Source organism: Molossus molossus, unplaced genomic scaffold (assembly GCF_014108415.1).
Source record: "Molossus molossus isolate mMolMol1 unplaced genomic scaffold, mMolMol1.p scaffold_m16_p_13, whole genome shotgun sequence".
Classification (NCBI taxonomy): domain Eukaryota; kingdom Metazoa; phylum Chordata; class Mammalia; order Chiroptera; family Molossidae; genus Molossus; species Molossus molossus.
The window spans coordinates 1,319,888-1,334,921 of record NW_023425348.1 but is presented as its reverse complement, the minus strand read 5'-3'; the positions used below and the strand labels follow the sequence as shown (position 1 = coordinate 1,334,921).

The following is a 15,034-nucleotide window of genomic DNA, read 5'->3' as shown; positions in this document are numbered from 1 at the left end:
CCCAGCATGAGCTACAGAGTGATCTGCAGATGGCTACTTCTTGTGTTGGGCTTGGAGGTTCCTAGGCAAAGCCAGGTTGTGAACTAAGGCTGGCTGCTTCTAGTGCCAGACCTGCGGCCACTTAACAAGAGGATTGGGGGCTTGCTGAGACCAAATGCTGCTTGTTTGAAGAATTTTAGGAAACTCTTTTGCAGGATCCAACACAGGCCAATTCTATGGGAGAGTCTTTGGAAACAGCTTGGGTGGGGCAGGGCCTCAGGAAATCACCATGGCGGGGTAAACAGTGTAAGCCAGTTGCTGGAGCGCCAGATATAGTGGCCATCTGCCACCCCAGGGTAGTGCTCACCAAGGGAACAATGGCCTCCACCAGCACATCTGTCCAGGAGAAAGCTGCCTCCTCTCCGAGCTCAGAGGGAGCAAGTTTGAGTAAGTCCGTGCACATGCAATTTAAGAGGAGCTGCCTGGGGCTTCCGAAGCCTCAGCCTCCCTCAGCCTCAGTTGCTGCTGGTTTTACAGCCAGAAGTGATTAGGATTCTCTTCCTGGCACTGGAACCCTGAGGTGGCGGCCTGGTGTGGGACGGGGTCCCCTCACTCCTCAGGGAGGACTGTCCTAACCAAGGTGTCCTCCTGATTTTTATCCAGCACATGTGAGTGTGGAACAAGCCTGTCCACCTCTGCCCCTCCTACCAGTCTCGCTGTGCTGCTGCTTTAATTCTGTAGTTGTAGGACTTTCACTTAGCTTGATGTCAGGCACTCAGTTCTGAATGATGATTGTTCTGTTGTTTAGTTGTAATTTTTAAAATTTTTTATTTATTAATTGTTTTATCCTCACCCAAGGACATTTTTGCATTTATCTTCAGATAGAGCAGGAGGGAGAGAAGGAGGAAGAGAGAGAGAAACATCAATGTGAGAGAGACGCATTGACTGGTTGCCACCCACACGACCACAACGGGGTTGGAGACAAATTGCAACCAAGGTACATGCCCTTAGTGGGAACTGAACCTGGGACTCTCTGGTCCACGGGCTGATGCTCTAACCGCTGAGCCAAACCGGCCAGGGCTTAGTTGTAATTTTTATGTGGTTGTGGGAGGATGCAATTCCGTGTTTGCCTACGCCACCATGTTTCCTCTTGGTGCCTGGATCCATAATTTTCTTAATGTATCCTTATCTGACATTGGAATCAAGATTGCCCTGGCCTAATAAAAAAGTAGGCATCTTTTTCTATTTTTATAAAATAACTTATATAAGATAGTAAAGAATTATTCCTTGAATATTTGGTAAAATTTTCCTGTAAAGCCAAAGTAGCCTGGATTCTTGGGGAGAGAAACAGTTTTGATGATCATTTCAATTCCTGTAATACTTACCACTCTATTGAAGTTCTCTTTCCTGTACCATTTCTTTTAAATTTTATGTGTTTCTAGGAATGTTTCCATTTGATCTGTTTTCAAATTTGTTAATCTATTGTTGTTCATCATAGTTTTTATTATGGTTAAGTATCTGCTATCTCCTTAGTTATTTTCCTCTTTTAGTATTAAATTCTATTTATATGTATCTTTCATCCTTGTCTCTTGTTTAATCTTACGATGGGTATTTTTGTCTTATTATATCAATCTTTTCAAAGAACCAGTATTTGGTAATCTTGTGCTCTAATCTTTATTATTTCCTTCCTCTTTGTTTTTTTAGGGGGGAGGAGGTAGAAATGGTTGTTATGTTCTGTTGTTCTAAGTGCAAGTTCTTGAGTTGAATGTATAGTCATTAAAAACTTTTACTATGGAAACTTTTATGTATATGTTTATATATTATATATAACATCGAAACATAATAAAATATTATAATTATATATAACATAAACATATAATATAAAATATTATATTCATACATTTATATATTATGTTTATATATTTATGTATTATCTTTGTATATATTTACATTTATATAACGTGTATTTATATGTTTATATATTATCTTTATGTATATTTCTATTTATATAACATATATTTATATATATACATATGCATATACTTATATATGTAAATATGGAGAGAGAGACAATGGACTAATGAAGCTCCATACACCTGCAACACAACGTTAGCAATTAGAGTGTGGACAATCCAGTCTCCTCTCTACCCTGCCCACTTCTTTCCTCCCCCAGATTAATTTGCAGCAAACCCCATACACCATATCATTTAACCTACAAATACCTACATGTTAATCACCAAATATAGGGATTCTTTTTTGAAATGTAACCACAATACCATTATCCCACCTAAAATGTTAAAAAACAGTAATGCTTTTTTTTACTTTGTATTTTATTTCATTTCATTTTAGCATATTTATAAGTGTCCATTACAGTGCTGTGGACCATGAGCACAATACTGTGTGGCAGAACTCTAGAAGCTATTTGGTATACACAACTGAAACTTCATACTTTAACTCCCATCTTTCCCGCCCCCAGCCCCTAGTAACCACCATTCTACTCTCTGCTTCTATGAGTTTGACTACTTTAGATGCCTCATATAAGTGGCATCATGCAGTATTAAGTGAATTGCTAAGCCCCTTTCATTTCTTCTATGTAAAGATCTTAGCAGTTCTCTTCACAAAGTTATTGTGAAGACTAGCTCAACCAAGTGACCCAAAAGGCTCCAACAAGTATATGCTTCCTCAGAAATTCCTAGAAAAATGTAATGTGAGAACCTTCTTTCTATTCATACACATTGATTTTTTTACAGCTTTATTGTGGTGTAACTGATGTAAAAAACATACATATTGCATGCCATTTGATAAGTTTGGACATACATGCATATACCTGATACTGTCACCACAATCAAGGTTATAAACATATCTATCACCTCCAAAAGTTTCCTTGTGCCCTCTATGTGTGCATGTTAAGAACATTTTGCACCAGATTTCTTCTTTTTAACAGATTTTAAGTGCACAATACTGTATTGTTAACTATAGGCTTGTGTTGTACAGCAGATCTCTAGAATTTATTTAACTTGCATAACTTGTAATGTTATACCCATTGAACAGCTTTCCAGTTCCCCCTTCCCTTATCCCCTGATGGTTACCATTTCTGTTTTCTGCTTCTATAAGTTTGACTATTTTAGATATCTCGTGCGGAATCATACAAGTATTTATCTTTCTGACTTATTTCACTTCACATAATGATTTCCAGGTCCATCTATGCTGTTGTAAATGTTAGGATTTTCTCCCTTTTTAAGGCTGAATAATAATCCACTGTATATATATGACATTTTCTTTATCCACTCATTCAATGATGGATAATTCATTTGGGTTGATTCCATATTTGGCTACTGTAAATAATTCAGCAATAAACATGGATGTGCAAATATCTCTTTGAGGTGACTTCCACATTATTGGATAAAACCCAGAAGTGGAATTACCAAATAATATTATAGTTCTGCCCTGGCCGGTTTGGCTCAGCGGTTAGAGCGTTGGCCTGTGGTCCTGAGAGACCCGGGTTCGATTTCCGCTAAGGCATGTACCTTGGTTGCAGTTTGTCCCTGGCCCTGGTTGGGTCATACAGGTGGCAACCACTCGATGTGTCCCTTTCACGTTGATGTTTCTCTTTCTCTCTCTCTCTTCCTCTCTTCCCCTCCCACTCTATCTGAACAAAAATAAAATAAAAAAACAAAAAAAAATAAAAAGAGTTTTTTTTTTTTTTAATTATAGTTCTATTTTTAAGTATAGGTTCTATGAAAAGCAATCTATACTGTTTTTATAGCAGCTTCACCATTTTATATCCCTACAATAGTGTACAAGGGCTCTAATATCTCCCTAATCTCGTCAATTCTTGTTACCTTTTTCTTTTTTTTATAATAGCGATCCTATGAAGTAATATCTTTTGTGGTTTTTATTTGGATATATCCCTGATGATAAGTGATGTTGGGCATCTTATTTTATACCTGTTGGTATTGCACAAGATTAATCCTAAGAAATCTGTGTGTCTTTATCCTGACATTATTATGTCTTCTTTTGAGAAATGTCTATTCAAAAGTCATTTGCACATTTCTCTTATTTATTTTTTATTATTGTCAGTATTATAGATGTTCTCCAATTTTTCCTCCTTTATCCCCCTCCTCCCAGCTCCTGCCTCAGCCCAAGTCTTCACCACACTATTGTCTGTGTCCATTGTATATGCATATATGTATATAAGTTTTTTGGTTAATGTCATCCCGTCTCCTCCCTTCTCCCCTCTGTGATGTGTTAGTCTGTTCCATGCCTCCCTGCCTCTGGACCTATTTTGTTTGTCAGTGTATTATGTTCATAAGATTCCACTTGGAAGTGAAATCATGTGGTATTTGTCCTTCTCTGATTGGCTTATGTTACAAAGGGTAAGAAATCCTTCATTTTTACAACTCCATAGTATTCCATTATGTAAATGTACCACAGCTTTATTATCCACTCATCTACTGATGGACACTTGGGCTGTTTCTAGATCTTAACTATTCTAAATAATGATTTTAAAAATTGAGTTATTTGTTTTTTGCTGTTGAGTTTTAGGAGTTCTCTATTCATTTTGGAAATTAATCTTTTATCAATACTTGTATATAGTTTGCAAATACTTTCTTCCATTTTATAGGTTGTCTTTTTCCTCTGATGATTTTTGCCTTTGCTGTGTAGAAGCTTTTTAGTTTGATGTATTCCCACTTATTTTAATTTTTTTACCTGTGCTTTGGCATCATATTCATGAAATCATTGCCAAGACCAATGCCATTAAGTTTTCTTTTAGGAGTTTTACAGTGTCAGGTGTTACATTGAAGTCTTTAACTAATTTTGAGTTGATTTTGGGTATAACGTGAGATAAGGATCTAATTTTATTCTCATTGCATGTGGATATTCACTTTTCCCTGCACCATTTGTTGAAGACAGCACCCTTTCCTCATTTTGTATTCTTGGACCCCTTGTGAAAGATTAGTTAACCAAATATTTATGGGTTTATTTCTGGGTTTTCTATTGTGTTTAATTGTTCTATATGTCTGTATTTACAACAGTACCATATTGTTTTAATTACTGTTGGTTTGCAATATATTTTGAAATCAGCAAACATGAAGTCTTCAGCTTGGTTCTTCTGCTCAAAATTGTTTTGACTGTTCAGGGTCCTTTGTGATTCCATATGATTTTTAGAATTCCTTTTTCTATTTCTGTAAAAAATGCTATTAAAATTTTGATAGGTATTGTATTGCATCTAGATTGCTTTAGGCAGTATGGTTTTTTAAAACAATATTATGTATTTCATTCTAGGAACACTGGATATCTTTCCATCTATTTGTCTCTTTAATTTGTTTCATCAATGTTTTGTAATTTTCAGTGTACAAGTTGTTTACCGCATTAGTTAAGTTTATTCCTAAGTATTTTATTCTTTTTGATGCAGTTATATATAGGACCATTTTCTTAATTTCATTTTGGATAATTCATTGTTTAGTGTATAGAAATTTAATTGAGTGTTTTTATGTGTATAGATTTTATATTCTGCAATTTTATTAAATCATTTACTAGTTCTAACAGTTTTTTTTGTGAAATCTTTAGGTTTTTTTTCTATGTAAGATCCTGTTATCTGTAAACAAAGATAGTTTTATTTCTTCCTTTCCTATTTGGATGCCTTTATTGTTACTTTTCTTGCCTAATTTCTGTAGCTAGGACTTCCAGTGCTATAATGAATAGGAGTAACAAGAGTGGGCATCCTTGTTTTATTCCTGATCTAGAAGGAAAAGCTTTCTGTGTTTCACCACTGAGTATGATGTTTGCTGTAGGGTTTTATTATGTTGATATAATTTCCTTTAATTTCTAGTTTGTTGAGAGTTTTTATCATGAAAGGATATTGAATCTTATTGAATACTTTCTCTACATCTGTTGGGATGATCATGTAATTTTTAGCTTTCATTCAGTTAATATGGCATATCGCATTGATTGAGTTTCATATCCCTTGAAGCTCATGAATAAATACCACTTGGTTAGGTGTATGGTTTTTTTTAATGTACTGCTGACTTTGGTTTGCTAGTGTTTTGTTGAGGATTTTTGCATCTGTATTCATGAAGAATATAGACCTGTAGTTTTCTTTTTTTTTATAATCTTTTGGCTTTGGTAACAGGATAATGCTGGCCTCATAGAATGAGTTTGGAAGTGTTCTCTGTTCTTCAATTTTTTGAAAAGTGTTTGAGAGGGATTGTTGTTAATTCTTTAAATGTTTGGTAGAATTCATCAGTGTTGCAATCTGCTCCTGGGCTTTTTTATGTTGGGAGATACTTGATGACTGATTCAAGCTCTTTTCTAATTACAGGTTTGTTTAGATATTCTATTTCAATATCATTCCATCTTCATAGGTTGTATCTTTCTAGAAATGTATTCATTTAATCTAGATTATCTAGTTTGTTGATGAATAACGATTCATAGTAACCTTTCATGACCCTTTTTATTTCTGTAGCATAAAAACTGAGTGGCTTTAATACTAAATTTTCCCAGTTGTCTCAGTATTGTTTTACAGTTTATTTGAATCAGTATTTTAAAAAATGTCTCCTACATTGCAGTTTCTGAGATGTTTTTAAGTTACTTTTGATCTATACATTCCCCTTCAAGTATATTCTTGCTTTATATATTTGCAAAAGAAACTGAGGAGTAGTTCCTTTAGTTTATTAACTTGGAACTACTTGCAGCAGTTCCTGTATTAACTTTTTGCATTTTGCTTTTAAATTTTGGAGATCAGTGCTTTTAAATTTAATATTGCTTTTAAAAAATATGTTCTTATTGATTTTTTTTTTTTAGAGAAGAAGAAAGAGAGAGAGAGAGAGATATCGAAGTGAGAGAGAAACATTGATCAGCTGCCTCCTGCATGCCTTCCACCAGGGATCGTGCCCACAACCTGGGCATGTGCCCTGACTGGGAATCAAACCAGGACCTTTCAGTCCATGGGATGATGCTCAATCCACTGAGCCACTTCAGCCAAGCTAGTTTTGCTTTTAATTATGAAAATTAATAGTTGTAAAGTCAATTCTACAAACTAATATATTAAGCTAACTTCAACTTTTGTCCCTGTCTTCTCCACCTTAATTTTCCTTCCTTATAGTTAAACATTTAAAAAATGTTCTTGTTTATCCTTCCATTAAAAAAAAGCACTCTGGTTTTTGCTGATTGCATCCCTGTGGTGGTGTTTAACACATCCCTTAGTGCCCTTCAATTCCTGTAAATTGGTAGACAGAACTAGGGCATGCATTCTCAGCAGGGGTGATATCACTGTCAAAAAAGTGAAAATTGGCTCTTTGGAAGTTAAAAAAATTCTTACTGTTTTTAGCTATATCCCCTCCCTTTTAATATAGATTGTTTTCAAAATCAATAACATTAAATTAATGAATTTCCCACGTGATTTTCTTCTTTAAAGAAATATTCTATTTAGTGTCTTCAAATATATAATTTTTAAGCTCCATTTTGTTTTTTAATTTTATTGCATTGTGGACAATATATGTAGTTGATAATGTAATCTCAACACTTTAGTTTTATTGGCAATTCCTTTTTCCTTAACAATGGCCTATTTTTGTAAAGTTCCACACGTACCTTACTTTGTTCAGCATAAATTTGTGGGTGTGTGTGTGCATGTGTGTGGGTGTGTGTTAGCACCATTATATTCATAATATTGTTCAAATCCTTGATGTCTGTTTATTCTTTGTCTTTCACCAATCTATTTCTGAGATGGGAGTGTTAAAATCTCAAGTTACTATTATATTTTTCATTCTGTACTTATATCAGCTGCTGCTTGAAATATTTTCAAATATTATTCTTAGGTGCAATGATGTTAACAGGGGTATGTCATCTTATTCTATTGTTCCTTTTATCAATTGGTAATATTCCTTTATACCAGCAGTTCTCAACCTGTGGGTCACGGCCCCTTTGGAGGTTGAACAGCCCTTTCATTGGGGTCACCTAAGTCCATTGGAACACACACATTTTCGATGGTCTTAGGAACCGAGACACTGCTCTTCTATCTGTCTCCAGGCAGGTTTGCCCACATGCAGATACACCCACATACAGATATGCCCATATACGAGTACCTGGCATGATGACATCATCGCGCCAACCCCATCACATACACCCTGTACAAATACAGGTGTATGTGACAGGGTTGGTGCCATAATGTACTTATGTGGACCAGTCACACATGTGAAGAGAGCAGTTACTGTGTAGAAAGCAGCTACTCTGTTAAAAACAGTTACTGTGTTGAAAGCAGCAGTATTGGAGGTAAAACGATACTTCATGAATTATAATTACTGGGTAAATATAAAATCATGTACTGTAAAGTTATCAACTACTGCAAAAAATATATATATATCTGTACCCTGGGAACTTAATCTGGATGCTGATCGGTCTTTTTATATTCAGCTGTGGTTGATATGAATACTGCCCCCTTGTGATAGTAATAGATATGTAAAAAAAAACAACACAGAGAATGGTAAATCATAGGAAACTTTAATGAACTGTATTGACTAAATTATGCAATGTATCATTTTTTGTATTATTAAAGCTATTGTTATATATTATTTTAATTAGCAAACCATCCCATGACAATGGATTGTGTAGAGAAGAATGTTAAGAAAAGAAAATATAGTGAAGGTTTTTTACAGTATAGTTTTGCCTCAATAATTACAGCAGGAATTGAGAAACTGCAATGTATTATTTATTGTGAAGTTCTGTCACTCGAATCTATGAAGCTGAACAAACTAATACGCCATTTTGATAGCAAGCAGCTGAGCTTTGCTGGCAAGGATGCCAACTATTTTAGAAGCAAAGCTGATGGACTCAAGAAAGCCAGACTTGACACTGGTGGCAAGTACCACAAACAAAACGTAGCAGCCATTGAAGCTTCATAATTGGTGGCACTCAGAGTCGCCAGAGCTATGAAACCTCACACCATTGTTGAGGATTTACTGTTGCCAGCGGCCAAAGACATTGTTCAAGTTATGATCGGAGACGAATTTGTTATGAAATAGAGTGCAATTTTCTAATCTAACAACACTGTCCGCAGAAGAATAGATGACATGTCTGCTGATATTCTTGATCAGCTAATCCAGGAAATTAAATCTGCTCCACTCCCAATATTTAGCATCCAGCTTGATGCATCTACAGACATTGCAAACTGTTCACAGTTACTGGTTTACATGAGGTATATTAATGATGGCAACTTTATTTTATTTTATTTTATTTATTTATTTATTTATTTATTTATTTATTTATTTATTTATTTATTTTTGTTTCCCCATTCCTTCTAGCTCTGTGAGGACAGGAATTCAGCACGCTAACCTCACCGCATCTTTGGAGGTCTGTGTGTGTCACCTTGTGGTAGAAACGAATAGTGCTGTCAATAGGCTCAGGGACCCACACCGCTCTTTAGGTGGGCTTTTATTTATATACAGAAAAATGCCTCCAGGGACAGGGGCCCTTTTCATGGTAAGAGGGCTCTTTTGTTAGAATAAAATGACTTGGTAATGGAGGAGTAGCCAGCATCTTGTCATGGCAACCAGAGTAACTCATCAACACATGTGAATAATTTATGACATACTCGGCCTGTTGGAGAGAGAAGGCCAATAATATTAGCCAAAACTTAATTGGAATCTGCTTACTTCAATTCGATTTTTCTTTATTGAAAGAGTGACCTTGAAAATGACGCTATCTTCTTATTCAGGCTTATCTCAGGAGTTTCCCAGTGTGGTGGTAAAATCGCTCTGTGTGCTGTTTATATCACTGTGCTTTTGAGCTAAAATAAAGTCAGGGTCACTCTACAATGAGCCACAACAGCTTTTTTGTCCCTAAAGTATTTTTATTATTTATTTATTTATTTATTTATTTTTATGTATTTTTATTTTTTTAAATTAATTTTTGTTACAGATGTTTCTCCTTTTCCCCCACTGATTCCCCCCTCCCCCACCCCCATGCCTTTTCCCCAGTTTGTTGTCCATGTCCACTGTTCATGCATACATGCATATAAGTTCTGTGGTTTATATCTTCCCCATCACCCCCCTATTTAGGAGATTGTCAGTCTGTATCCCACTTCCGCATCTCTGGGACTACTCCCTTCCTCAGACTGTTATGTTCATTATATTCCACAAATAAGTGAGATCATATGAAACTTGTCTTTCTCTGTTTGGCTTGTTTCACTTACGATGATACTTTCCAGGTCCCTCCATGTAGTCTCAAAGGATAAGAGGTCTTTATTTCTTACAGCTGCGTAGTACTCCATTGTGTATATGTACCACAGCTTTTTGATCCATTCGTCTACTGATGGATACTTGGGCTGTTTCCAGATCTTAGCTATTGTAAATAGTGCTGCTATGAACATGGGGGTACATATATTCTTTCTGATTGGTGTTTTAGGCTTCTTAGGGTATATTCCTAGAAGTGGGATCACTGGGTCAAATGGAAGTTCAATTTTTATTTTTTTGAGGTAACACCATATTGTTTTACATAGTGGCTGCACCAGTCTGCATTCCCACCAGCAGAGTACTAGAGTCCCCTTTTCTCCATACCCTCGCCAACACTTGTTGTTTGATGATTTGTTGATGGCGGCCATTCTGACAGGTGTGAGGTGATACCTCATTGTTGTTTTAATTTGCATCTCTCTGATGATTAGTGATGTTGATCATTTCTTCATATGTTTCTTAGCCATTTGTATGTCCTGTTTGGAGAGGTGTCTATTTAGTTCCTCTGCCCATTTTTTAATTGGATTCTTTGTCTTCCTTTTGTTAAGTTGTATGAGCACTCTATATGTATCGGAAATTAACCCCTTATCTGATATATCATTGGCAATTATGCTCTCCCATACAGTGGGTAGCCTTTCCATTTTGATGATTGTATCTTTCGCTGTGGAGAAGCTTTTGAGTTTGATGAAGTTCCATGTGTTCATTTTCTCCTTTGTTTCTATTGCCTTAGGTGATGTGTCAGTAAAAATTCTGCTGCGTATAATGTCTGAAATTTTGTTGCCTACAGTCTCTTCTAGAATTTTTATGGATTCATGAGTTACATTTAAGTATTTTATCCATTTTTAGTTTATTCTCGTGTAGGGTGTAAGTTGATGGTCTAGTTTCATTTTTCTGCAAGTAGCTGTCCAATTTTCCCAGCACCATTTATTAAAGAGGCTGTCCTTACTCCACTGTATGCTCTTGCCACCTTTGTCAAATATTAATTGAGCATATTGCCTTGGGTTCATTTCTGGGTTCTCTGTTCTGTTCCACTGGTCTATATGTCTGTTCTTGTGCCAGTACCAGGCTGTTTTGATTACAGTGGCTTTGTAGTATAATTGAAATCTGGTATTGTGATCCCTCCAACTTTGTTCCTCCTTTTCAAGATTGCTGTGGCTATTCGAGGCCTTTTTTGGTTCCATATGAACTTTTGAAATAATTGTTCTAATTCTGTGAAGTATGCCGTTGGTATTTTGATGGGGATTGCGTTTAATCTATAGATTGCATATGGACATTTTAATGATGTTAATTCTCCCAATCCATGAACAGGGTATGTGCTTCCACTTTTTTATATCTTTCACTATTTCTTTTTTCAATGACCTGTAGTTTTCTGCGAATAGGTTCTTTATTTCTTTGGTTAAATTTATTCCTAGGTATCTTAATTTTTTCACCGCAGTGGTAAATGGGATTTTTTTACTTAGTTTCTCTTTCTGTGAGTTCATCATTGGTGTATAAGAATGCCATCGATTTCTTGACGTTAATTTTGTATCCTGCTACTTTGCCAAATAATGATGGCAACTTTAAAGATGAGTTTCTTTTTTGCAAACCTCTTGAAACAACAACTATTGCACGTGATGTATTTGACACCGGTGGTTCATTTCTGAAAGAACATAAGATCTTTTGGGAAAATGTGTGTGGTGTTTGCACAGATGGTGCTCCAAGTATGCTAGGATGTCGATCTGGATTTCAACGTTTGGTACTGAATGAGTCACCAAAAGTCGTCGGAACTCACTGTATGATTCATTGGCAAATATTAGCAACAAAGATGCTGCCACAAGAGTTACAAGTAATGAAAAGTGTCATAAGTTCTGTCAATTTTGTAAAGGCATGCACTTTAAACAGTTGCCTGCTTTCGCAACTGCAATGTGTTGGATGCGCCGAACAATGATCTGCTATTTCACACTGAAGTGAGATGGTTGTCGACAGGAAAAATTTTAAAACATGTTTTTGAGCTTCATGATAAACTCAAAACGTTTTTTATTTTTTTATTTTTTATTTGTTTATTTATTTTTTGGTACGTGCCCCCTAGCGGGAACCAAACCTAGAACTCTCTGGTCCACAGGCAGATGCTCCAACTGCTGAGCCAAACCAGCCAGGGCTCAAAACGTTTTTTAATCAGAAAACAAGACCACAGTTGGAAGCACTTTTCAGTGATAAAAGTGAACTGCAGAAAATAGCTTACTTGGTTGATATCTTTGCCATCTTGAATGAGTTAAATTTGTCACTGCCAGGACCAAATGAAACATACCTCGATTTGTCTGAAAAGATCCAATCATTTCAATGAAACTTGAGCTTTGGCAAAAAAAAAAAAAATTGCATGAAAATAAAATTTACATGTTGCCTACCTTATCTGCTTTCTTTGAGGAACATGACATTGAACCAGACAAAAGGATTACGACGATGATTTCTGTGAAAGAACACTTGCACATGCTTTCAGATGAAATTTCATCGAACTTTCCAAATCTACCTGACACCCCATTTGCACTTGTCAGAAGCCCATTTACAGTCAAAGTTGAAGATGCTCCTGAGACAACACAAGAGGAGTTCATTGAACTTATTAATAGTGATGCAGGGAGAACTGATTTCTCTACAATGCCAGTTGCAAAATTCTGGATCAAGTGGTTGCAGTCATATCCTGTTCTGTCTGAGACTGTCTTGCACCTTCTTCTTCCATTTGTAACAACATATCTTTGTGAAACATGGTTTTCCAGCTTGTTGGTTATTAAGTCTAAATACAGAAGTAGACTTGTTGTGGAAGATGATCTTTGTTGTGCTCTTGCAAAGACTAGCCTGAGAATTTCTGATCTGGTGAGAAAGAAGCAATCTCAACCTTCACACTGATGTTGGCTTTTTATGCATACTGTTGCAAAATATAGCAATGTAGTTTACTGTTGTTATATTAAGACTGTTACCCATGCTACACAATGCTTCAAGACAAAATATCATTTAGTTGTAATTAGAAATAAATATTTCACAATATATAATTACATATTGTTTTTGTGACTAATCACTATGCTTTAATTCTGTTCAATTTGTAACAATGAAAATACATCCTGCATATCAGATATTTACACTACAATTCATAACAATAGAACAATTACAGTTATGAAGTAGCAACAAAAATAATTTTATGGTTGGGGGTCACCACAACATGAGAAACTGTATTAAAGTGTCGCAACCTTAGGAAGGTTGAGAACCAGTTTTATACCACTTTTTGCCTTCCTTCTATTTTGTTAGCTATTAATATTGCTTTCTTCTGTTTTATTTGGTTAATAATTTAAAAATCTGTTCATGTTTAACCTTTGACATTTTTCAGAGTTGTTTCTTCTTAAGAGAACTTCTTGTACACAATGCATTACTGACTTTTTTTGTGCCAGGTTGAGATCTCTGTTGGTTAATTCGTAAATTATTCCCATTTACAAATTTTTTGCCACCTAATTTTATATTTTACATTTGCTATATTTTGTTTATATTTCCTTTTGCTTCTTTTCTGTTTTCTATTAAACATATAACTTTTCTTCTACTGATATAAAGGTTTTTATTTCTGATTTCATTATTGCCTTTAATCTCATGCACTCTATTCTCACTCTAGCTACAAAAGGAATCCTTTCAAAAATGTAATTAAATTTATGCCAGTTCTCCATTTCAAAACCTTCAATTTCTTTACTGTTCACTCAGATGAAAACTAGTCATTGGTTGGTTGTACAGTACCTGAAGCCCATAATCTTAACTACTATACAATACTGCCTCTTGCTAGGGATGAATGTTAGTTTCCTTTTCTTCTCTCTCTTCCTCCACCTACAAACTAAGAAATTCATAGAAGTATATTATGACCATGTCTGGTCTCCTCTTATATTGTAGTAGTGTCTGGCATAGCGCTTATCTCTTAACCTATACCAATAAACTAAGGAGAAGGCTATAAAGAGTGAGGTCAAGTTAAGAATGGAGAGACCCAAGAGTTCAAAAAAGTTCTCAGTTGTGTGATCTCCGATGACATGCCAGTGACTTCACCAGCAAGAATAGGGTGCATAGCTTCAATTATAGGAAAGAGCCCTTCATCCAACTTTGCTTTTGTTCTTGAGGAGGGGCAGATGCCAACAAGGAAGCAGCCAGGGCTCCTGACCTTGTCCGTGACAGCAGACTGCCGCGTGGTAACATGTGGCTGTGCATTAAGATGCTGTTGAGGATTGTGATGCACACAGCACATCTATACTGGAAGCTGTAGCTCTACTACAAGCCCACCCAGCTGAAGAGGCTGCCAGAAAGCAGGGACCTGACCCACTGCTGTCCCAACTATTTAAAATTGATCAGGGACCACAAAAAGGAACTCGCACTTCACCAAAGAAAAATATCAAAACATAGAAAAACTTAAATACTATGAAAAAAATATTGCAAAATGTAAAATAAATTTAAAAAGGAAAGAAAACTTTGAACTTTATGTCCAAACATAATGCTAGTCCTAGATTACTTATTGGTTTAAAAACAAAACAAAAAGCCCACAAAAGATAGTAAAATATAAAAACAAATTAATGTTTTATAGACCCTGGGAGAAAGGATGTTCAGCAAAGTACAAACATTTAAAGCATTCTTAATTCCTTAATTTTCTAATTCTTTACTGTGGAATAGCTCAGAATATCACGTCTGTTTTAAATAACAGACTTGATAACTGAGCAAGGAAATGTAGTTTGGATTATAAAATTCTTGTTTTAATAAACATTTCTTAAGCAATGAAAAATTTTTAAAAAGTGTGAGGTCAGGCGAGAGGCAGAATCCGCAGGTCTCCTTTGTCT

The 15,034-nt window shown here is 35.6% G+C and overlaps 1 protein-coding gene across 1 annotated transcript in view; it reads left to right on the top strand.

The window, feature by feature from the left end:
- The window catches only part of AASDHPPT (aminoadipate-semialdehyde dehydrogenase-phosphopantetheinyl transferase), a 76,622-nt gene extending 67,208 nt beyond the window's left edge, over window positions 1–9,414 (top strand). Inside the window, exon 7 of the mRNA XM_036259282.1 lies at window positions 9,279–9,414. Within this exon, the coding sequence (XP_036115175.1) occupies window positions 9,279–9,286 (8 nt within the window). The 3' untranslated portion in view covers window positions 9,287–9,414. The remainder of the gene's footprint in view (window positions 1–9,278) is intronic.
- Window positions 9,415–15,034: the final 5,620 nt, after the last annotated feature.